The sequence below is a fragment of the Rhipicephalus microplus genome, chromosome 3 (assembly GCF_043290135.1).
Source record: "Rhipicephalus microplus isolate Deutch F79 chromosome 3, USDA_Rmic, whole genome shotgun sequence".
Classification (NCBI taxonomy): Eukaryota; Metazoa; Arthropoda; class Arachnida; order Ixodida; family Ixodidae; genus Rhipicephalus; species Rhipicephalus microplus.
Genome location: NC_134702.1, coordinates 6,317,274 through 6,343,062, shown reverse-complemented (window position 1 = coordinate 6,343,062; position 25,789 = coordinate 6,317,274). Strand labels below are relative to the sequence as shown.

Sequence of the window (25,789 nt, the reverse complement as noted above, 5' to 3'; positions counted from 1 at the left end):
TTCACCACTCTTCTGCGATGGAACTAACTCAACAAGAACATGACCTACATCGCAGATTTCTGTATCATGTTCTATCACCGTGAGATTTCTTCGCACGAGGGTTGTTACGGACGTTTTTTCATCAGGGGTACCATAGGATTTGTAATTCGACAATTTAGCCATTCCTCCAGTTTCCTGTAAGGCGATGACGTCTGGTGCCTCCTTTCCGTTTAGGAACTGTTGTAAGTTACGCCGTTTCCGGCGATACCCACGACAGTTCCACTGCCAAATTTTATACTGATTACGTCGTGCCATGTCTAGTCGTCCCCTGCGATTTAGATTACTTCGGTCGTAGTCGGCCGGTTGTAGGGTTTAGTAGTAGTTTTAACCGGGCCTGCTCCTATAGACCTCAAATCTGTTCGCGTGTTCTCCACCAGCGTTAGTCGATTTTCCATGCTATCTATTCTTTGTTTTATTTCTACGAGCTGCAGCTGCAATCCTGCGAATTGTTGTTGCATTACCTTAGTAAGTTCTCCGAGCATATTCTCGACTTTCTTTTCCAGAGGTTTTGAGAGGTCTTCATTTTCTACAGGAGATATTTCCTCTGCTCTTCGTTTCGCTGCGTGCACTCCTGACTCCTGTGCAGGCGCTGGAGTTAAAATTCGACTACACGATGCTATGGCGCTACTTGACTCGCGCAGCTGATTTTGCCTGAGTTTAGCGTTCTCTTCCTTTAGTTGTTTTATTTCGTCCCTCTGTTTCGCGTTTTCACGGGTGAGTTGCTCTAGCATTTTCTTAATATAGTTTAGCTCTTGACCTAGGGTGGACCCTTCTGCCACAACCTGAGGCAAACTCCCAGACCGGAGAGACTCCCCTGATACCTCGCCCACCCAGCTCACCATTTGTTGACTGCCCCGACCGCCGCCAGGACCCTCGTGGGACTGTCCTTGAGGTGATGTCGTTGCCCTTGTCTTGGATTTGGCCCGTGACCTGGATCTGTGTTGACGAGTGGACCTTGATCTGGATGTGGATCTGGGTTCGTGTTGAGTCCCTTCTCTTCCCCCTTCGGCGAGTCGCGGGAAGGAGCTGGAACGATCTCTGCGTCGTCCCCCTCTGTCCTTGGTGGCGTTGCCATTCTCCTCCGTTGGATTTTCTGGTGAATACCCTTCCCTCCATGCCTGTGTTGCTCTAGTGTTCGACAAATTCTTCATTTCTCTTCGTTCATCGCCTTGTTGTTGTTCCTTTTCCCACCATCTTTTCTTCAAAAGGTACGGGGTCCTAAACCGTTCTTTGCATTTTTTGTCCCCTGTAAGATGACCTTTCCCGCAAAGGCTGCACCTAGGGACGCACTGGTGGTTTTCAGTTGGATTGAGCACCCCACAACCACGGCATTTCTTGCTGTCAGGCTGTGGGCAGACATCCGCCCGATGTCCAATTCGACCACAAGTAGTGCATGTTTCATATTGCTTCTTGTATAGGAAGCACCTATATTCGGCACCACGGTAGTATACAAAATACGGCACAAACATCCCTTCGAAAACAATGACCACTGAGTCCGTAAGTCCCATACGTCGTGCATGCAGAATCGTCGGGTTCCTTTGATTGACCAAGCTTTTTTCTATGTCTTCTTGATTATCATACTTCGGTATTCCGTGGATAACCCCTTTGGATGTGTTTTCTGGTGCTGTTACATAAGCGGCTGTAGCAAAGCTCTTGTCATTGATCATAATTTCCTTGATGTTGCTGTATTCTTTCGCATTGGCCAGACTAGGTGTGCTCATGATCATGGTATTTTGTCGCATGTTGATTCTGAGAGTATCTTCCCCAGCGATGTCAGGCTGTACTTTTGCCGCTCGTAGAACACAGTCTCTTATGAGTGCTAGACTCTGTCGCGTCAAGTCCAGACCTCCTCCTGGGCGTATTACAACCTTGTAATCGTCTTCTGGTAGTTGCGGTTCTTTTGGCACTGGCCGGCGGTGCAAAAAATCCTTCACTCTCCGAGACGCCTCCATGGACGCACCTCCCGCGTTCGTGGCTGGTTCCGCGTTTCTCTTGTCGTTTGCCTTCTTGCGTCGTTCATGGGCCACAACCCATCCTTGAGCGTCGTTGTACTCTTCGGGAGACAGCGTCTCCCCCTCAACTTCCACAACATCCATTTCGCAGGCTTCGAACAAGCCGGGGGCCTGGCTTGTCGCCTAGTTGCCAGCGCGTCGATGGCACTGCGTCGGCACTGCGATGGCGTAGCTAGGGCGACGCCGTTGTGGGAACTCAAAAGAAGTGTCACGGCTCAAAAAAGTAGGCCCACCTGGTATATCCTGGCATCGGACGAATCGGGTGATCGTCTGGCGACAGCTGTGATGGTCTTGAATCCCGTGGTTGTCCTTATTCAGCCGCGAAAGTGAAAAACTGGCAGAGCCCATTCGAGAGGCGTCCGAGTGGCTCAGCCCCCTAGCGGCCAACCTCTAGCCAGAGTTTAAAAAATATGCCGGCGCACGCGATTATGACGCGACTAAATGCATGCTGCGCGCCGTTGCCTGGAGTTAGACTATTTTTGCGTTCTCAAATATCGTTGAATTAGATATGTTTAATTAACTAACTTTTCAAGAGAGGAAGATAGATAAAAAATTTCAATGAGAAATAGTAGATAGGTTTGCAAAGCATCCAATTAGACAGTTTTGAACTTTATATCTGTTAGGTATTAGTGTTTTTCTGCCAATTACAAATGCCCACGAATTACGAAAAATACCACGTGAAAACCCGCTCATGCGCCAGTGCGTACAATGATTCTAGTGCTCCCTAACGTTCCGCGTACGAACGACCTTATCGTTTGCCTCATTGTGCTGTCTCGGTAGGGCCGCAACGATCGTGGTCGCTTCACGATGAACACGTTTTGTTATCGGCCACAAAAACAATAACCGCCGTGACTGCTTATCGTTGTCATAAACGGGTGCGATGGAAGCATGTCGTGCGTACGCGGAACGTTAGGGAGCACTAGAATCATCGTGCGAACTGACGCGCGAGTGGGTTTGTCACGTGGTATTTTCTTGTATTTCGCTGGCATTTGCAATTAGCAGTAAAACACTAATACTTAAGAGATCCAAACTTCAAAGCTATCCATTTGGACGTTTTGCAAACCGTTCTACAAGTTTCTCATTGAAAATATTTATTCATCTTCGTTCCTTCAAAAGTTAGTAAATAAACAGATCTAATTAAACAATATTCAAGACACAGTGGACAGGTTGCAGTGTCAGTCTGAAGGCATGGGTGTACTAGAGACTTTTATTTAAACATAATTTTAAACATCACAAAAATGTTGACTCTCACTCGTTCGTATGCACCCTTTGTGTATCGCGTGACTAGAAGTAAACTAAGAGATATTTTAAGTTATCGTAATCCTTTATTATATAATAAATGTGCAGATGGTAAAAGCAACAAATGAAACAAGCGCAACACATCTTTTACGAAAGCTGGCGACTTAATTCTCCGGCAGTATTACTGTAGATATAACCTCAAAACACCAATGAAAAAATAAAGCGGGGGGGGGACTCGGACGCGGATCGATAGACAAGTGTTTGCTCACACGTGCCAGCCGCGATTCTCTTCCACCCTGAAAAGCCTGCGCAGCACCTTCGCCACGAGTTTACTACGGTCGACAAATGGAGGCGAGTGTAAAGCCTCTACAGTTGAAGGAAGTGTTGTCGCCAGCTCCGCCTGGTGGGTACAAAGCCGTGCTCTCTTTGCGCGCACAAAGTACACAAACGGAGGCAATACTGGCGGCCTTCCAAGCCCTCTAGAGCGCTCGACTCACGCTGTCGAATGAGAGTGAAAGAAACAAAATGAGTGTTATTATTATTCGTTAACCTGGTTGAATGTGCACGTTCGGCGGTTAGGGTCCCCGAATGGAAGCACAAGAGGCGGCCGAGTAGCGCACACACACAAACACACTAAAGAAGACAAGCAGGCAGGAAGCACGCCTTCGAGGCGAAAATCTAATCTTTTCCCTCAATATTGCTGCATTGACAAAACTGTCTACTGCGTCAGCGGTTGATTCTTTTTCTTGACAACTGCGCTTAAAAACGGAGTTCTCTTAAGCCTCTCCCGAAGAGCATAAAAGGGGCGACCGCGCAAAATGATTACTTTTGCTCCTGCGCGGGTCGAACAAAAAAGAAAAGGCCCTTCGGAGCGACGAAGAGCCATTTTCGCATTGTTTTGCGAGAAACACGCAAGATAACACATGGCAAACCAGGAAGCACGCAACTCGAATTAACATATAAAGTTCATAAACGTGCGACATGCCGTAGAATAAAAAAATTATAGGCGTGAGAGAGTGGATAAAAAAATACAGGTTTACATGGGAACGTGATGTGGAGAGCTAAAGCAAAAAAGAACCATCAGAGTGGCTACGAAGAAATGCGTAGCCGTAAAAAAGAAAACAAAAACAAATTGATGAACTTAGGCCGTCATAAAATAGAACCAGCCCACATGGGATAAATCGAAGATCGTTGGAAGAGGCACACTTCTTCCTATTTGTAACCACTTCATATTTTGCTATACCAGAATTCAAAATTCTCATAAAATTGTACCTCTTCTTGGTCATCATGGCTGGACGTCGGAGTGTACAGATGTACTACTTCGAGTTCATACCGATTTTCCGAAAGAAGTTGACTGCTCGACCGAAATGCAGTTGGCTATAGATGATGAAACATGAGACACTAAAAGGAATTCCACCGACCGAAGCAAAACCAAAAATACAAATCAAAGGCGTTCCAACTCCACTACGGAAGCCTTGTTCACTTCGAACAAGGCCTTCGTCGTAAAGACTAAGCGTATTTCATTTCTTCTTTAGTTATTGTGTTGATCGGTGTCTTTCATTTCATTATTAAATCATTTTCTTTATGTACACGACACTCAGTTCAAGTTTATTGATGCTACAGAACTTTTTAGCTTTTCCCGTAATGTGTGTGTTCATTATTAGGTCGTCACCGCACTGTTTCTTATTAGGGAGCCCTCTGCATAGAAAGGACGTGCACCCGATAACCTCACTAAGGTCGCGTTGACACCATAGGCAGGAGAGTGAAAAGGCGGCGAAAAGTGCGTTTTCGCTCTTGTTCAAGGTGTTATCTTTTTTTCCTTCGCCGAAACTTCTACTTACAATAAACGACAAGAATGCATGCATTTTTTTTTATTTCTGAGGTTTTTCAACCCTAAAGTGTTTTACACCAGGATCTACTGAGACTTCAATGGCATTTTCGTCACGAACGTAACGTCAGTACAATGCACACGAACAGATTGTAAATAAAAACCCACAGCGGCTGAGCTTTACATTTGTAGTTTTGGTGCATTGTTTTACGTTTGTTCGGCCACATCAGGTGACCACCAATTATATATATATATATATATATGCTGCGAATTAAGCGAAAAGAAAATGCTACCACAGTGTTAGAATGTGGGGCGTCATCAAAGACACTATAGTACTGAAGGGCGCCCGAAGCCTGGGAAGAGAAGAAAGCTGTGCATAAAAAGCCGCTGTAACGACGGGGCGAGGCGATATGGCAACTATGAATTATGTTCTCTGGCCTCCTTCGCGGCGGGCCTATCGGCGTCGGCACATTCCCGCCCTTCCTGTATGGGGAATTTCAAGCTCCACCTTGTTATCGCGTGCGCCGCTGCGATTTAACACCCTTCTCCTTGCTTCTTTTCGTTTCGTTTGCATCAGCGCCACGTACAATGCGACGGACGTGATATTTGCATGCAAGGAGCGACGCGGTGTCGAATAAATCACTCACGCGCGCGTTCTTCGAATCGGGAAAAAGGGAAAGGTGATGTAAGGAAAAGCGCGAGATAAATGAGGTGGTTCCGACGCGAGGCCCTAAATGGAAGGTCATGTCTTAGAGATAAGACGGCGTGCCTGGCAGCGAAACTTTTTGTTTCCTTTTTGGTTACAGCCATGGTTTTGGAACCCTTGACGGTGACTGCGTTGGGATTTTCTTTGCTTGGAATTGGTAGCCCAGCGTACGTGGTGGTGGCGACGCATTTTCGACTATAGACCCTTGGATTGCAACAGGGAGGACAGCTTTGTCAGATTCGAGATTCAGGGAGCTGAGCGATGGACCGCTGCATTTTAATAGGAAGCATTGAGTTGCTAATTTGCACTATTTACACGGTCCCCGTGGATAGCTGAACAGATTTGGTGCATAGCTGCTTCTGTCAAGTCGCGATGGGCACATAACCTGGGATAGAGTGCAGGGCTATTGCGACTAGGAAGTCAGATGACTACCAAAAAAAAAAAAAATAAAAGAAAAACGTAGTTCCGACGGCGAAGCGTTGCATTTGTATAGGTAGGTACATATCAAACAATATAAGGTTCACAGTTCTATCAGCCGTGTATTAGGGATCTGCCCAGGGGGCGGGGCCAAGAAGGTTCAGCCCTCCGAAAATTTTCAAAGTGACATGTGTATGTATACATAGAAACGTGCGCACAAGCTACCCAAAGTATAGGTGAATCACCCCACCCCCTCCGCACATAGAAGAAAATATTCTGGTTACTCCCCGAATTTGCCCAAAATTTAAAAAGACGACAGACTTTCCAGGTATCGAGGGCAAATATAAGCACGAAATGGCTATCGACAATGCAGACTAATTGGAGGGGATTTGATAGCCACAATCCTTGCTTGGATATATTCCTTGTTCGCAAGGACACACCGCAGAACAACACACGATACAGTGCGCACTGCTCTAAATGGGCATCCTTGTTTTCTGTCACTGTTGATGAATAGTCTCGAGCTTTTCTTAGAGTAGAATTTCAAGCCATTAAAACCTGAACCATCACTGCGCCGGAATGAACCAGCTCCAAGTTAACTTTCGCTGCAAGTCTCGAATCGGCCAAATAGGATCCACGCGGTGGGTTTCGCAGCGTGGAGCCATTTCTCGAACCTAAAAGGACATATAAGTCAACTAACAGTCTCCGTAAGACTGAAAGCTCACTGTATGACAACGTCCTAAACGGCAATATTATCAAAAGCAGTGCCCTACCTACCGAGAAATCAGGCTAAATGTACCAAAAGACGGGCCTCACGAGTGGAATATTTTGGAAATAATCCAGATGACGTCAGAGCGTCCGACTACTATTGATCACTGGAAATCAAACTAGATGCAGTAAAAAAAACAACCTTCCGTGCATCAGTGAGGTAATAAAATGCTCTTTGTTCGTTTCTGTATGTCTTAAAAAAATAGCCGCCTGGCGTTACAACGGGAAATGGCACGAGCATGGTTCGAAAATTCCGTTTTGGCCTGGTTGGGCTGGATAGGCGGTGCCATCTAGAGGAGCCCATTTGAACAAAGCAAGCAGGACCATGGCCTCCGAGATGGGAGAAAATTGTTAAATGGCCGTTGGTGCTACCTTCGCTATGCTGCTAGTGTGTCGGCGGCCGCGCAGTAAAGCCGGGCAACGTTGTGCATAGCAACAATGATGTGAGACGGATTGCTTTCAGGCGGGGAAATTGAAGCGCACTAAGACGATGCGGACCACTAAAACGTCATTTTCTTTCAAAATAAGCACTAACTTGGGACAAATGTATCACTACGAGGTTTCTAGACCGATATTTCAGCAATCAACATCGACTTAATAATTGCCTTTACTGTCCCTTTAAACAAACCTTCGCCACGTATTTCTCAAAGAGCACAACAACCCTAACTCAGCGCCATAGGACGACAGTGAGATATGTTGTGCTCAGCATTCATTTTTTTTGCAATATTCACCAGAAGGAATTGTGCCGCTGCAATCATTCGGCCACCAAGGAAATTACGGGACATGTATTTGCCTATATTGGGATGAACTTTAGAAGTCATCTGCGGCATTTACTCCCGAAAGGCGGATGCGCACGAGACTGCACCAATGGGAGCGGGCTCTATGCTGTCATGGACTGATGGCACCATGAATGGCTCCGCCATCGATGAACTTTGCGGCGTGTATGAGCGGGGCAATTTCTGCAGCCACGGAAGCGATCGGTGGCAGTGCTTTGGTGATCTGGACGGCACCACTCCGGTCTCTTTAACACCTGACGCAAGCCTGTGCTTGCGGCTTCGAACATACTTGTGTCTTATCTTGTTGTTGTCTACCTCGTGAACTGATTTTGACAGAGCAGCTTAAAATGGTCAAGGCGTTGAAGTGCAGCTGCTAAGCTTTTCAAGTACCGCTTTTAAATCTGAAAAACCGCACGGTGCTCAAAGAACGACGCTTGAGAAAATTCGTGTACAGTCCATCACTGCTATACTGGCTGACTCCCCACGCGTTGTAGCTCGTACATACACTATCGCCAGATTTCACTCTAGCGTATAATCACGAAACTCTATAGTGCCCACCGTCTGCCGTTGGATCGCGGGCACTCTGTGACTTCGGAACATCGCTATTGGAAATGATCAAAATTTCAGTGTAAGTTACTACTTGATTGATATTGTGGGCAAACATTAAGGTGAATTCGGAATGAATGAATGAACTTTATTCAAGAACTTTATTTAAATCCGGAAGTTTTTTTCGGTTGAGGTCGACGAAGAAGGGGATCAAGCCCTGACCCGTCCCAGCCTCTGTCAATGATGATGGTAGTGCCTCAGGTGACGGCTCGAAGTCCTTGGGCCCGGAAGACACCTTAGGATTGCCAAACGGCCAAAAACCGTTCGGGCAGCTAGGAAGAAGCTTTGTTTGTGAATTGTTTCGGTAGTAACTAGCGTGTATAACGTTGTCCAGTTCAAGGGGTTCTGTCCATGTTTTCTCACGTTTTTTAGTGAACATCGGGAACTTTCTTGTTTGAGTGCCCGGATAACGTCTGCAGACAAAGGCGACGCGAAGTCACCAAGTGCGGGAACAAAAGGCATTTCATGTTTAAATGTCCGGCGTCACGAGCGCAGGGAAGCATGAAATAAACGCTTGCTGTCACAACGTTGTCCCCATGAACTGCGTCGATAGAGGTGAGGAGAATAAAAATTCACAACATGTTCACGGAGTGAATGATGACGAGTGGGGCGAAGCATCCGTCAGTCCGTCCGTTCATTCATTCTTGCTTCTGTCCGTCCGTGCTTCCATCATTCCATGCGTGAGTCTATCCCTTCGTCCATCCATCCGTCCATTCATTCGTCCGTGCATCCGTCTGTGCATCGGTCCGTCCAAGCATGCATTCGTCCGTGCGTCAGACAGACAGACAGACAGACAGACAGACAGACAGACAGACAGACAGACAGACAGACAGACAGACAGACAGACAGACAGACAGACAGACAGACGATGGGCGAACGCGCGGATGATTATTGGTTTGCCAATAAAAGCCTCCGAAGCTTTGCGCCACTCATCATCATTTACTCCGTAGATATGCTGTGAGGTGGTTACTACATACATTGGTTTACGGTGACGGGGCTTGTCGTTGTTACGATCGCACTGTAGTGAGGGGCCCCGTCACTAACACGATTGCACTTTCTGACAGGCAGGATATAGATTACCTCGTTAATTACTTTGAGGATCTTGTTAAGTCATCTGTCCGAAGATTTGTGCCACTTAAGACAAAGAAAAGCAATACTAATCTTCCTTGGATCACTCGTGACATCGTACATTTGTCTCGCCGTGTCCGTCGACATAGGCGCTCCAGAAGAACTCACGATCCCGTTAGCCTAGACAAATTTCAGAAGGCGAAAAGTGAACTTAATCCGAAAATGAGAACGGCGAAAGATTTCTTTTTTTGCGTCCAGTTGCCGGGCATGTTAAGCACGAACCCACGCAAGTTTTGGTATTCGATTTTGCCTCATGATGCCTCACCTTCTTTCAGAATTGATAACGATGTTTTAGTGACCCGTCAGCAATATCGAAGGCTTTTAATAACTATTTCCAGTCTGTGTTTGTTTCTGACAATAACTCCATTCCTTCTCTGACAGGCATAACTCGTTCTGAACCAATCAGTGACATTCAAACAACGAGTGAAGGCATTTTCAACCTTATCTTAAAATTAGACGTAAAAAATGCACTGGTCCTGACGGGATACACAATGCATTCTTAGTTCGCTACTTCATTTGGTCATCCAGATATCTGACAATCATATTCAACAAATCTTTATCTTCTGGCACTGTTCCATCCTTATGGAAGATAGCAAAGGTACTCCCTCTTTATAAATCTGGCAACAAGCAGTCTCTATTGAATTATAGACCAATATCATTGACTTCTCAATCATGCAAGATGTTAGAACATATCATTCATAAACACATTATGCTCTTCTTGGAATCGCACCAACTACTATTGAACATGCAGCATGGATTTAGGCGTGGTTTCAGTACCACAACACAATTAGTCGAATTCACGCATGATATTTTTTTGAACCTTGATCTTGGCAACCAGGTTGACGCTATATATTTATTGACTTCTCAAAGGCCTTCGATACAGTACTGCATTCTAAACTTCTCGCTAAACACGATGTCATATTAAACAATCCTCAATTGGTTAGTTGGATCTCTAGCTTTTTGTCATCTCGCTCACAGTTCGTTTTAATAGGTCAACCAACTCTACTGCCATTGATGTAACATCTGGAGTGCCCCAAGGGTCCGTTCTTGGGCCTCTTTTTTTTAATTTACTTAAATGATTTGCCTGTTTGCATCTCCTCTTCCATTCGTTTTTACGCCGATGATTGCGTTTTATATGAGGTCATTAAAACACACGCTGATCATTACCGCTTGCAAGAGTCATTTGCTGGTTTTTGAGATTGGTGCACAACCTGGCAAATGAACATTAACTTTAAAAAAACCGTACTTATGTCCTTTTGTAGTAAATCTCCTTCTGCTTTTGATTACTCTTTCGATAACCGTGCAGTAAATAGGGTTCTTGATTATAAGTATTTAGGGGTCATTTTTACTCATAATATGACATGGTCTAAGCACATTGACTACATATGTAACAAAGCATTAAAAAAACTAGGCTATCTACGTCGCACTCTATCTAAATCTCCGAAGGAAACTAAGCTTCCTCATTTAAATCACTCATTCGCCCAATAGTAGACTACGCATCTGTCGTTTGGAACCCGTACAAGCAGTGCGAGATTAATAGGTTAGAAGCAATTCAGAAAAAAGCTGTAAGATTCATATGTCATCGCTATGACCGCGACTTTTCACCCTCTTCTACTCTTTCTTCGCTGAACTGAACTTCGCTCTCTTCGCGTCGCCGAATAGAGTCATTAAAATTTTTGCATAGCATTGTGACGTCTTCGGTTAAACTTTCAAATGACAAGGACTACATAAACTTTGCACCTCAGTCAACGACAAGAAGCTATCACAACTTAAACTTAACGCCTTACTATGCTCGAACTAACATGTTCAAGTTCAGTTTTTTCCCCCGTTCTATTGAAGACTGGAATTCGTTACCTGGTACTATTCGTTCACGCCCATCAACCAATTTTCAAGCCGACATCCATGACATGCGTCTGTAACATACCCTCATCTATTTGCCATTGGTGTTAGCTCTTGAGTTGGATTGATTCTTTATTTTATTTTCATTCATGTTAATCACATGTTTGTGCACTTTTGACCTTGTATAACCACACATCTGTATTATGTTACCTGTTTACATAATTTTCATTCCTGTCCTGAAATTCCGCGTATTTTGTACACCCACTCCTGCCATAGCGCACTTAGCGCTGCAGTATGTGTAAATAAATAAATAAATAAATAAATAAATAAATAAATAAATAAATAAATAAATAAATTACTCTACGCTGACGGGCCCCCTCACTCTGACGATAGCACTGCGTTGGTGCGCCCCGTACAGATAGTCCCTGCCAATTAGAAAAAATTCGGGGTAGGAACGTTTTAAAGCCCCCCTTCCCCCCCCTTCTGTCTACGCTCATGGCCTGTAGTGGCAAGTATAAAGGGGCCCATTTTGAACATGGTCAGAAAACGCTCCCGATATAGAGGATTCCGACAACACGCGAGCCAAATATAGCGCAGCACGAGGCCTAGAACTCACATTAACTTATCAAAGTTAGCTACAGATTGCTTTCTCTCCTCCCAACAAATCACGTAATTAGTTCAAAAACCACACGTAGTAAGCCCATCTATCCGCCATTGGCTGATTTGAGCATGACGCGCTCTGTCGTTATAGAGATCACCACGGGAGGCCGCGACTTGTCCACGCGTACGCGCGCGATCGCACTGAGAAAGCCGCTCATTCGAATAAAAAAAATTCCTCAAGGTGACGAGGCGTGCGTGACGTTTTTCTTTGCGCCTGCCATCCCTCCCTTCTTAGCTTCCAGCGCTTCCGTCGGGACGAGAAACGAGAGAGTGCAATGGCAGCAGGCGACAAATCTTTGTAACTTCACTGGCACTGGACAGAGTTTGAAAATTTTTGCGGCGTAAGACAATAAGCTATTCCAATGGATTCATTCCATTTTTACTCGAAAAAGTGTCTCAGGGCCCTTTTAAGATTCGCGGGTTAACTATCTGTATGGAGTGCTTGGGCGGTGTCTGTCTTTTTGTTTTGTAGAATGCACGGGTGAATCAGAGAGCGCCCTGATACTGTATTTGGTTACAACGTTTATCTTACCTATTTCTGCGCTGTTGCGAGTGTTAGGTTTTATGACGATGCTGAGCAGCATGAGTGGTACTAACAGACAGTGAAATAATACTAAAGGACGCAGAAAGCAACCATGAATGGCAACGGGTAAGATGGCGTCACGAAACTGAGGGCTTGGCTGGAACGAAATGAAATAAGCTCGCGCTAGACAGCGTAAATGAGACATGGTTGGCAGAGCCCTTTGTCCTACAGTGGACATAGAACATGCTGAAAACCATGACTACGATAGACTTTCTAAACTAAAAAAATAGTCGTTAAAGTCCATCACTGATTCCTCTTTACCAAAATTGAGATACGTTGCGTTTCAAACAGTGGCTGCAGTGTGTTGCAAAGACGCCGAGAGCATCCATGGGACAAAAGTCAGAAGCGCCTATAGTAGAAGTCATTAATTTCGAGGTGGCGCTTGACGTGGCACTCTTGCGCGCACTCAGTGTTCACGTCTGGACGTGAACGAGGATGTTGTCCAGACTGGTGCTATCTGGGAAAGACGCCAGGGCGCTATATATTCCTCACAGCTGCCTACGGAAGGCGGGCCCGGTAGCCAAAACCACTCTGCCGCGTACTTAACGGATCAAGCGCAAATGGCAAAAAAAAAAAAAGTTTTCTTTTTGAGGAGGAAAAGGGGGCACGGGCACCTTGATGAACTATGAACGCGAGCTTCGTCCAGTTAGTGGGGGAAATCTTTTCAAGAACTCAATATTCTGATCATTTCTCCCAATTAAAACTTTGTGAAACACTTGATGGTGAGTGCATGATTTGATTCTCTGGACACATATTGCTAATTTCTTAACTATATCTGCGTTTTACGCGCTGAAACTACGATATGACAATGATGAGGCATGCCGTTGTACAGAGCTCCAGAAACTTCGACCATCCGGTGTTTTTTTTAGCGTGCACTCGCACAGTACGAAGGCATCTTACCCTTAGGAAATCCGACCGGAATCGAACCCGCGGCCTACACCTCCACAGCCGAGCCATGTGACTACTGCACGGGTGTTCTTTTTGTGTGTTAACGAGACCAATGAGCCCAGTGGAAGTGGAAAAAATGACGGTTGTTGGCAGCACAGAGGAAGTGCTCGAGCGCGTTGCCAGATATATAGGTTGGCGTGCGCCGTGTTGCTCAATTGAATCGAGTTTATTTGACAACAAGGTTGCAAGGAGACCAGGCGAAAAAGCTGCATTGAACAGATAGGGGGGAAGCTGGCAGCATTTCCCGCTGAGGAGTTACAATGGTTGAAACAGAAGCATGTCATATACCCAATGCATGAACAAAACAATAAAAACAGTAAACTAACACGCTAAGAACTAATGAACAAGAATATTGAGTAAACAATTGAAAAACAAAAAAAAAAGAAAATAACCTTATAGATGAAGAACGCAAAAAACAAAAAAAAACAGATGAACATATATGGCGGCACAAACAATCATAGAAATATATAACGTAGCCTTTCTTGCCGCAGAATAGCTACATCGAGACCATTTTCTTTGTGCATTCGATTTAAAATAGTCGTTAAATAAAACTAGCGTTTAGTCACTGTATCTAGTTCTGTTTCAATTGACGATACAAGCTCCTAAATGACGAATTTTATAGAAAGAATCATATTGTAAGGATGCCAGTTGTGTGAAAGTGTTATTTTTTTGTCTACATGTGTACAAAGATTCAGTTCTATGGTACTAAGACTTGTGAACAAAGGAGCTGTATGTTAAAGATATGGCACCCTGAAGACGAGGCGTATAGCCTTTTTTGTAGTACAATCGGTCGGTGACTATTTTAAGCTGTAGTCATCCTCCAGGCTAGAATTACGTATTGAACCAAGAAAAGAAACATTGAATTATATAGAATCTTATTAATTGACAGGAAGATAAATAAGATGACGAGGCATATTACCCTTTACTCTAGATAATTTACTAAGTGATTTACTTGGCAATCCCATGACATAGTTGCAGAGTAATATACGCCAAGTGATTTAAAAGATTAATATTTCTACTTCAGTATTATTTATTTATTGGGGTTTTTGAAATAGTTTATTACGCGAATGCAATATCACTGCCTTTGTTTTTTCTACATTATTCTTGATATATTTACTTTTCGCCCAGTTGCGTATACTTGCTTTACCAGTTCGATTTGACACACTTAGCAGATGGGTCAACGATTACTATGTCATCGATGTATAATATGAAGAGGTACGGACCCCGAAATTCTCGCCCCCCCCCCCCCCCCCTGCGAGATGCCTGTTAAAGATTTCAACTCCAAATGGTCCCCGGCTATAGCTACAAATTGAATCTGTGTTGAAGGTAATTCAACACAGATGCTAGGCCACCATTACTACAGTGATCAATTTTTTAAAGCAAAACTATATGACTTATAAGGTCAAAGGCCTAAAACAAAGTCGAGAAATATATCGAGTACCAATTTCTTTGTCTCAAATGCTTGTAATATAAACTCCTTTTGGGTCATAAGGGCTAACTTAGTTGAACTGCTTTACTGAAAACCGAATTGTGCAGGACTTATGATATTAAAGTGGTAAGCAAACGAAGAAATCCGCGCTAAAATCATTTTCTCTAAACCTTTCGAAAAAAAAAAAAACAGGCAGCACTGATAAAAGGCGGTAATTTGATGGATCATTCTAGTCACTTTTTTAAAAATATTACTGTAGTCTTTGCCATCTGAGTGCTTCGAGGGAAAACGCCTGTTGACAAACAAATATTAAAACTAATTTACTATAGGCAAAACGCAATTATGTCTATGACAATTTTTACTAGCGCAATTTTAATCCCAATTTCATCAGCGGCTCTGCTGCCAAGAATGCGAAAATAACTTCTTGCGTTGTAACCCCCCATAGAAATAATGACTGACAATTAGGTGGGTTCATATACGAGAAGTCAATGCCATCATATGCCTGATCAAGGAACAAAAAAAGAATTCGGCAGAACCCACGTACCTTGGGAATCGACCACATGCGAAGCATCCGGGAGGAAGGTGACCGTGTTTTAATTCGTTTATCGAGCGATAGGCTATACGGTATAGTTGTAGCATAAATATGCGCCAGTTTTCAAGCCCTCAAGCGACTGTGGCCATGTGAGAGGCTGTAGTGGAGGACTCCGGATACTATTCACCACCTAAGGTTCTATAAAGCGCACTGAAACCACACGGGTCCCTACCAGTTGGCCTCCTATGAAATGCGACCGCCGGGCCGAGGTTAAACCCGCGTCCATAAGGTCACAAGCCATGCCCCGCCACCACTTAGCCACCAAGGCACCATGTTGGTCATCGCAAGAACTGGAACACCCAATTCACGTTTATTCAACGATTACTCGCAATGTAATGAGATAAATGTGACGAACTGCACTGCCGAAAATTTCTGCTTGAGGCTTTAGTGTCGTAAACACCTTTGAGCTTGCCGACTGCATTAGGCCGTTATGACATTCAACAAGTGATTTCACGGTGCCATCTCGTGTTGCTCACGACACTACATATTAGTTTAGCCGTATTAAAGGTGGTTGCTGCATAGCATGACATCATGCAGGGTCATTTTCACACGGTCTGACAAGCTTACCAGACATGTCGGAGGGCCTGGTAGCGTGATAAGCTGAGTAAGGCTTGTGCTACCAAACAGATCAGGAAACACCACACGTGTGGCACGTGCGTTACGAGATACACACAGGGCACAAAGAAAGCCCAAGCATTTTTTTACTCACTAAATAAAAAGTTCTTAAGTGTTTTTTTTTTTTTTTTTGCTATTCTGGACAGATTCTATCTTCTGAACAGTGGCGAGCACGAATGTTTGATAACGCAGGCTTTCCCTATGCACTGTAGGGACGTGGTAGAATTTTCTTTTTCCTTCAAAAAGAAAAAAAGAACGTAATTGGTAAATTATTTGTATCACATGCTTTCCCCGCTGCTATCTTCGCTAGCCTAGTTTACGTCTACACGCAGTGGTTTACGTGTTGATCCAGAGATGGAAAAAACAAGGAAAGCAGGCTAACTAGAGTATGAGAAGTTTTCTATGCACGTGGGTTAGGATATCATCCCTGCACGCCTTTCCCAACACTCAAGCATGGTTCAGTGTAACACACACGATCGCTTAATGCTGTTTCCTTCAACATGTTGACGGCGGTGGTGGTGAATGGGAAACAGCGGCACAAGAGGTAATGCGTAGTGTCTAGACAGTTACAGTTATCGCAGATCAGTGAATGTGCCACACCGATGTGTTAGCCGAATGAATAATAATAATAATAATAATAATAATAATAATAATAATAATAATAATAATAATAATAATAATAATAATAATAATAATAATAATAATAATAATAATAATCGTCAAGGTTTAACGTCCCAAAACAACCATGTGACTACGAGAAGCAGTAGTGGAAGGCTCCAGAAATTTCGACCAGCTGGATCTGAAGACACGGGCCTCAAGAGTTTTCGCCTCCTTTGCAAATGCGGCCGCCGCGGCCGGGATTCGATCCCGCGACCTGCGGATCAGCATCCGAGTGCCTTAGTCACTACAGACCACCATTGCGGGTACCAACAGCCGACAGAGCAATAATGCGTTACGTAGAAAAATTTTCGTCGGCGACTGTGTCCCTAGCGAATCCTTGAGGCGACGATCAACGCCCGCTCTCTAATCTGTGCGATATTCGTCACAATGACAGAAATCTGCATGAAAACGGCTCTGGGTTGAGGTATAGACCTGATCGCGTAATTACATAAGAAACATTCGTGCTTTTTCTTTCGTCACGCACGTGCCAAAGTTTAACGGGAGCTGTAACTTGCTGTTCTTTGATATTTTGTCTTTCATTTTATACAGAGCCCGTCGACAACGCTAAGGTAAAAGAGGAAGAACAGTTTCAGCACACGACCCACTCGTTGTTAATCGCAACAATTGTGGAGGGTGAGCTTGGGATCATGGAGTGGGGTCACCGATAGATCGGAGAAAAAAATAGTGCACATTGCATGGTATCGAATGATTGTGCAGACGAAGGACACTTCTTGTCTGTATGTGCGCCCAGACCATGAAAGAGCGAATGAATGCCAGCTCTGGCGTCTTTCACTGGCAATTACAATTATCGCTGCTGAATTGCTAATTGGGCTGGGCTTCCGGTCAGCCTTTTTTATAATTCAGGAAACCGTTCCAGCTCTCTAATCTGCCTGTAAAGGAGCTCAAAGAATATTCGACTGTACACTATTGAAAAGGGAGATCCTTCTAACTTGCTGCAAGCAAAGAAAGTCTTACTGAAAATAAAAAACGAACACAGCGATGTGTGGAAAAACTAGGAGCACTGAACTAAGGGCCTTCTAAAAGAGGAGCCAAAAAAAAAAAAAAGAGCGCAGTGCCGTCATTAGTAACATCTGCCAAGAGCTCGCTCCAGTGCGTTCATTCACCAAGTGACGGCGGACATCTTTTACCGCCGAAGAGTGGCGCTTCCTAAGGGCCTTCATTCGGAGAAAGCAAAGTGAGCCACATTGGCGACATCGCTGGCTGGCGAGCCCGGCCCGCCCTTTTGGTGCTCATCTCGGAGGCCGCGTACATAAGACGACATGCTGCCGCTAGACACCGCAAACCGTGGCGCAAGGCGTTGTTTTAAATGTGCCGGTGCCCACTTTGCCCAAGAAAATTAGACCAATACCACAGTTTTTTAAAGACGATAGTCTTTCTTATGGTACCTCGACGCTAAAGTTTTGGTTTGTTAGTCTGTGTCTGTCTGCCTGTTTGTCTGGTTGTCACCGAAACCATACCCGAAACGGCATAATCCAACCCCATCCGCAGCGCCCACCATTATTGCTCAAGTTTCAGCGTTCATACTTGTGCGATTGTAAATTAAAAAAAAAACAATTATCGCGCATATCTGAGACACAATAACAAGTCAATATCCTGTGGTGTGTCTCTTCATACCAGAGAGGTAATGCATAAGTAATTCTAAGGACCGTAGCATTTATCGCGTTGCGCTGATAATGCAACGCTATATAGGCACAAAAAGCAAGTGTTTCCAACGCTTTGCCAAGATGTGATGGTGGTGGCACCTAACCGTTGCTTTGCGTTCTAAATTTTAACGCCTCAGAGACGGGCGCGCATGCCACGCGCTTGCTATATAAGAGGCCATTCTTTCGTTTTCCAAGACAACTGCCAGATAGCGCTCAGGTCGCACGTGCGTCGATGCGCTCGTCCGCCTCTGCTGTACTCGTCGAGACTCTCTAACACAGCGCCTCCAGAATGCCATTCAACAATGTTCTCGTGAAGAACACCGAATAAACGTTTTGTTCACTCTTTCCAGACGCAAGACTGTCGTTTTTCGACGACATTTGCAGTGAAACATGCAGATACGGCGCCAATTTTTTTTTATTACCTTGGAAGCAATTCATTGATTTATTTGTAGGGTTTAACGTCCCAAAAGCACTTTAAGAATATGAGAGACGCCGTAGCGGAGAACTGCGGAAATTTTGACCACCAGGGGTTCGTTAACGTGCACCCAAATATGAGCACACGGGCCTACAACATTTTCGCCTCCGTCGAAATTGCAGCCGCCACAGCCGGGATTCGAGCCCGCGACCTGCGGGTTAGCAGCCGAGTACCTTTGCCAATAAACCGCTGCGGCGGGGCTACCTTGGAAGCAAGTAGGAAATGTAATAAAGGCGGCCGGAAAGCGAGGCAGCACTGCATCTGGTTCTCTCGTACGTGTGAATGGTCACCATAATGTGGTCCCTCTCCATGGCGCCCCGAGAGGCTGCTGCGAACCTCTAGTTCAGTTTGCTATGCTTCTGCAGAGATTTATTTGATTTGCATACACAAGGACACACATGAGAGAGGGATAGAGCAAGCCTACAGAGAACAAGGCTGCCTTATTAAAGCAGAAGTCCTAGATGTCTCACAATACTCCGAAGGCGAACGTTGTCTGCGTCAACTGCAATGCTACGAAAAAGAAAACACGAGGCTCTATCTGCTTCTCCGCGGATAACGTCACGACTGTGGACATCTGTGACATTTTCTTGACGCCACACGCCATTGAAATGTGCAAACTCATTATCATCAGAAGACCCCACCACTCGGTCGAAATTTCGTTGGCAGCGCCACACTGCAGTAGTTGCACAAAGCTTCACAAGTGAGGTCTTCAATGTAATCCAGTGAGGTTGGCAAACGCATGGCCCCAGGCCTCGGAAAGTCTCAAGTTCCACCCATCGCCGATAGTGGGCGAAAAAAATCGACAGCTAAAGAAGTACCATAATGGCTTCGTTCAAATCTGCCCTCGGAGACGCCAAAAAATCCGCTAGAGGCACGATAAAAAGCACAAAATTTAACGCAAAGAGAGTCACCATTTTTGCAAAAAGTTCTCTTTTCTGTATAATTGAAGGATAACATTTGAATTCCGCGTTGTGCGTCGTACTTCTGTGCACTAAATTTGTTTAGCGATCGTGGTGCCATGCGAGGGCTACTATGGATTCTCTTATCGGTGATGGTGACGAAGCGGAAAACATGCGCTGCCGCCGTTCGACGAGGGCAGCCGACGCGCATGTGCGCAGTTCGTTTTCATCCGATGGTTGGCGTGGTCCTTGGCGTTCCGTTTTCTTTCGAGTACGTTTTTACTCGCTTCGGTAAGTCACTGCCGTTGCTCTAAGAATAGTCACTGTATATACTGCTGTATGGTGCCGCAGGAACTGTCATACAAGTGAAGGCATCAATTTCTGCAAGTTCCACGGTCATGACGGGTAGCTTATTTTGGTCGATGCGTGCATATTTGTTATTTTTAGTCGGTATATTCACTCTCAAATTTTGTTATCACTGTCACTGTTGTGTATTTGTGCACTACGTTCATTTGCACATATACCGCACGTGTTCAAATGCTTGCGCTTCTCTTGACTTTCGCTCCATCGTGATTTGCGAAAAACCGAACCTCCTTGGGTCTTCAGCTTGACCGCACTATGTCGTAATGAAATAAAAAGTGTGGGTGTTGAAGCCGTGCTCGGCGAAAGCAGGAGCTGTAATTCGAAGCTGTAACTGAAGCACCTTATGCTGAATTTCACCACTGTTTTGTAATGATTGTTCCTACCAACGAGACACGCTTTTCTGTTCGTTTTGCTTCTGAAAACGAAGGCGTGCCGTTCGCGAACTCGCAATAAGGCTTTTATCGCTTTTTTTTTGTTTGCATTGAAACGTGATTGCTGGTTTGCTCTCAATAAATGTTGTTCCCCGTACTCATTCGTGAATTGTTTTTACTGGTACCAGCTGCCAATGAATGCCTTTCGGTTCCATGTAACCGTTGTACACGCAGGTACTGTGTTCCGAAGGGCGTTTTGGTGTGCTGCTGGGCGTATGGACGCGCTCAAATCAAACCGGCAAAAGATAACTACACCCGTAGTCCTGCACGAGTCTCGGTCCCTTTCGCAAACTTCCGTTTAAAAAGGATAGCTATACAATAAAGCATCAGCCGGGGCAACCGCGTAGGTGCGTAGGCACCCGGTACGGGAAAAAAAAAAAAAAAAGAGACGGCCATTTTTTTTCTTGCCTAAAAAACAAAAAAGAACAAATTTCGTTTTCCGCTTCCTGCTTATTCAGCGCTATCTCTTGATTGCCCTCAGCAGTTCCATGCACCACCGCTGCTTATCTTGCGTACTGTTGTAGAGGCTACAGTTTCTCTTCTCTAAGTTGGTTCTTTATTCTATGATGGCCCACAACTGAGGCTCGTCAAGTGTTGCGTATAAGATAATGCATTACCCAGTGCGCTGCGGGATTTTGCCTTCATGCGTTACAGAGATTGTAACAGATTGTAATTTTAGCGGGATATAAGGGCGTGCCGAAAGAAACATGGTAAATATGCCTTAGGAAAATGTGAACCCGCAGATCGCTGCTTACACAATTTTAAACTCGGTGCTTTTACATCTTATGCTAGACATCTTAACTTCAGAAGTAAGGGCTTCTGCAGCCTTACTGACTTGTGGAGTGTCCTGGCCCGATAACATAAAACAACCCAAATAAAATATGGCTCCATTTACCTTCCATTTATTTAGTGCACACTGTCAAAGAAATGTACCATATGCGAATTCGTTACAGTGCTGTCCATAATGTGTTTGGTCTGTACGTTTGTAAACTTTGCTATTACACAATACTTTGCCTTCTTACAAGCATACACAACACTGCTACGAAATCCAGTATAGAGCAAGCAGTATTTGTAGAAATGGATAACTGGTTTCACGCAGCACTTGCGATATAAATGATGCCGAAAAGAATTCAATTATTGGGCATCCAGAACTTACAAGTGTAAGAATTTTTTAGAGGTATCCTTCAACAACACTCCCTTCACAGTGCCCGTTATTCCAAAATGTTCAATCTAAGCCTATTTATTCAGCGATCCTTTCGTACTTCGAAGGTTTTTGGTAAGTAATTTGTGCTAGGGTATGCCCCCGTGCATACCGTGTGAAATATGAAACCGAGAATTGACGTGCCGAATAACTCACCCTTCCAAACTGCTGGAAGTAGTTCTTGACGTCCTCCAGCGTCGTAGGCGCAGAAAGGCCGCCAACGAACACTTTTTTTGTTCTGGTGACCATCTGTAATAGAACCAAGAAAGGGCAAGACTGTCGTTAAACAATACATCCTATAGTTACATAAGAGAGCAAAGTACACCAGCGTCAACACGGAATCGCAATGAAAACCTTGCCTGGACACAATCATCTGATAGCCCTCAAAAGAGGCTACGACTGAAGAGCAGCGTCAGTACGACCGTGTGGCTTCTAGCCTGACGCGACCGCAAAGTTCAACGCCGACGCAACCTGCACGCTCTGCAAGCGCACTTCAGCCTTTTACAACAACTTCACAGCTGTTTCCCACCAATTCGGCCGACCTTCCTTGCAAAGCGAAGTATACGTACGCCGCTTCGAGTGCATTTTGCCTTTGAGGACAAACCAGTCAAAATGTTTCACCGCACCAAGCACGTCACTGATGCAAACTTTCACGGTCACGTAGCTCTTAGCGCCGACTGAACATCGGCAGATAGGAGCATCCGTCAACCCTTTGACGCCAAGCCAGCTACTTTGCCCTTTGCCGTCTTCGAGCCATGATGCCGCGCATCCTTCCCTAATAGCTGCAGAACTTGGTAACTAACCAACACACGTGTGAACTTAGTAAGGTTAGGTGGCTCGAGTATTTGGAGAGGTCCGCGATACAGCCTGTACTTATACAGCGGACATTCTACCAGACGACAGAAACCGGGAAGCGCCTCTGCCATTAGTCACTATATTATGGCGTCAAGCGCACGCTACAGCTTTCTGGTGTACGGCCGCTTACCTTTCCGTCATTTCTTCACTGCCTCAGATATAACTGCTTTCATATTAAGCACACCCTTTAAAAAACTTGAGGAGTGCAAGTATGCTAATGCGGGCACACAACAACGGCTTCAACTGAAAGAACGCCCTAGTGTGCAAAAACTAAAGACAGACCTGCGTACATGCACTCATTGGTGGCGTCACTTGCCGATCGAACACACGTGGGGATCTACGAACAAGAGATAACTGTGGAGGCATTTCATTTCGTATGCTATATATTAAAGCACACGGCTGAAACTCACTGCCTTTTTTCAACTTGCGAGGCCACGTGCAACACTTCCCGCCTAATGCCCCGTGGTCCCGCTTACAAATTGAAAAGTAAGGTCTGCAACAACAATCGAAAAATCGACTATCAGCCCGTAGGGAACAATCGAGTTTCCAGTCGTCTCCTAGGAACAAGAACAAAAAATCGCGTATTACAAGCTCGCATGCTCGACGAATGCTGCCGTCACGAAAGTGATCTCAACAGGAGAAAACAAAAGGAAAAAATTCTGCCTACGCCTCTTAGTTCCGCATGTTTTTACACTCTGGACTCCAAATAGGCGTATTATTTTCAGATGTTGTGATAGCTTGACAAGGTTAACCAGTGAATCGTTTTTCCTAAAGCTATTACGGCCCTAATATTCGAAAAAAAAAGTTTCTATATCTGGATTGGCGCTTTTCTTAGCATTTTCACAGTTTGTTTCGGTAGATTACCATCATTTTCATACCATGTAAGTTCACTCAGGCATGCAGCAAGGCTCGCTACTAGGCCCAGTATTATTTGTAATTAGTATAACAAATAACATCTCTTCCAAAACATGCCTGTTTGCGGAAAACTGCGCCTTATATCGTAATTATAGGTAAACATGACTAGATTATTTTCTTCAAAAATTTTTATAGTTGGTGCTACATTAGAAAATGCTTGGATACAATAAGGCGCTAGTTTAGCTCGGACACACAGAGAAGTTGTAATGAAACGATACCGCCAACAATGGGCGAGTTTGAGCCGCGCATGAAGTGCTCAACCGAGATCATTTCCTCCCACTTAAGAACGACGCACGCGAGTTTAACTTTGTCATATTCCGTTTGTGGCAAACTCATTGCTTGGCAGCCCAATGAGTTCGATTGCCTGAATCCAAGTGAGTGCCCTTATCTTACTGTTACATGATTTTTTTAAATCACGCTGATGTATTGAGATGTGGCCTTTTGAAAATACCGCCAATTCAGTCGGAATAGCGTGATTTTGTGAAGCACCAACGCTGAAGACGCGTGTTCGATGTTTCTGGGCCTGCCAAGCAAAATAAGCAGTTAGTGGAGGAAAAAATCTGCCCGATCAAGTCAGTGAAAACCGTCAGAACCACGAAGCTGATGATCCTTTCTGTCAGACCTTTCCATGTTTTTTTTTAAAAGTTTCCAAGTATTTATCTGATGTATCAATGCTTTTTACTTGACAATGCGTTAAGCTGCGAGGCGACAACATTTTAATTCACAGGTGCGCCGAAATAGCGTTGCCAAGCTACCTACGCCATGCTAACACTCTCCGAGCGACACCGAGTTTCCCATAAGTACACTATAGAGGCCACTCTGGCGCTAGTCTTCATGGGAGCTGCAAAGCACGGTTCTTCACCTATCACAGAAATGATGTACTCGTATAATCTTCGTTCAGCTACGTTTGGTTCTGCGTGGCTGGCATCCGTTTCGTCGCAAGACGAAGTTAGCAAATCTTCGACACTCATACTTTACCACCTAAACGTTTTTTTAAACTCACCAATTAAAATCGGCTCATGAAGTTCACAACACTTCATTGTTAACACGAGAAAAAAACGTCATAACACAGCAGTAAACAAAGCCACAAAAGCGTTTGAAGCCGCAAGCCCGAATATCAAGCAAAGGCTCGTACTACCCATCGTTACCATGGTTGTTGAACGATCACAGCGCCAGAGTTTCTTCTAGTGAATAGTGTAGGAAACTATGACAAGCCCCACTCCGCGTACTTTCCTTGCTTTCGGCGCACTATACCGAACAGCTGAGCGTCACGACGGCTCACGGCGACCGCTCTACTACCAAGGGCTCCGCTTTCAAAAGGTACCGTATTTACTAAATTTCAAAGCGCACTCGACCTATATGATCTAGAAATAAAAATACGACCAACGCCCATTTCATCAAGCACCTGTTCTCCTTCCCCAAAGAAAAAGTAGTAAACAGTGCAAGCACGTCTAAGGCGCATGTAATTTTCAGGAACGAAAGAAATGCGCAAATATCTTGTTGATTCCCACAGCTCATCTCCAGTATCTAAAAATCACCCAACATGCGGACCGTGGCCGCCTTTGCTTTGAAGACGCGTTCTCGAAGATCCACTTCTGGAGCCAGTCGCGAACGCAAGTCTATACGCCAAAATGACAGCGTGCACTTTTGTTGCCGTTTTCTTCCGCATAAAAAAATAACGTTTAAAAGAACGTTTCTCGCGGCGGACACGACGCATCCTTTCTTGGACGAGGTGGTTGAAAAGTCGCACAACCACAATGATTTATTGCAAACGCCCCCAGTGAGGCAAGACGTCGCAAGAAAGAGTGCCACCACAGTTTCCTGCACAAATAAACGGTGACGCCATATAATAACCATGGCGATGGAAAGTTTCGATTGGTACCCGAACCCAAAGCGCAAATGATTCTAAGGTCTCTTTTTTTAAAATGCGGAATGCCACGCTTCGTGCGACGGCGTTGTCCACACCCCCACTGCGCATGCTCGCGCCTGGCGTATCGTGCCACATGCTTGTGTCTCGTGCGAACTGCTTGTTACCTCTCTCTCTCTCTCTCTCTATCACGCTGCAAGGTCAAGGCAGGCGGCGTCTGCTAGTAAAAACTGACTGCTCGAGCTGCACAACTGTTCACTGGCCACCCCGCATACGT

General features: G+C 44.9%; 1 protein-coding gene across 4 annotated transcripts in view; it reads right to left on the bottom strand.

The window, feature by feature from the left end:
• Rbp6 (RNA-binding protein 6) overlaps positions 1-25,789 on the bottom strand; it is a 361,701-nt gene that overhangs the window by 143,617 nt on the left and 192,295 nt on the right. For all 4 annotated transcript variants that reach the window (XM_037433718.2, XM_037433719.2, XM_037433721.2 and 1 more), the window contains one exon: positions 22,032-22,124. In XM_037433718.2, coding sequence (XP_037289615.1) covers positions 22,032-22,124 — 93 coding nt within the window. The remainder of the gene's footprint in view (positions 1-22,031; positions 22,125-25,789) is intronic.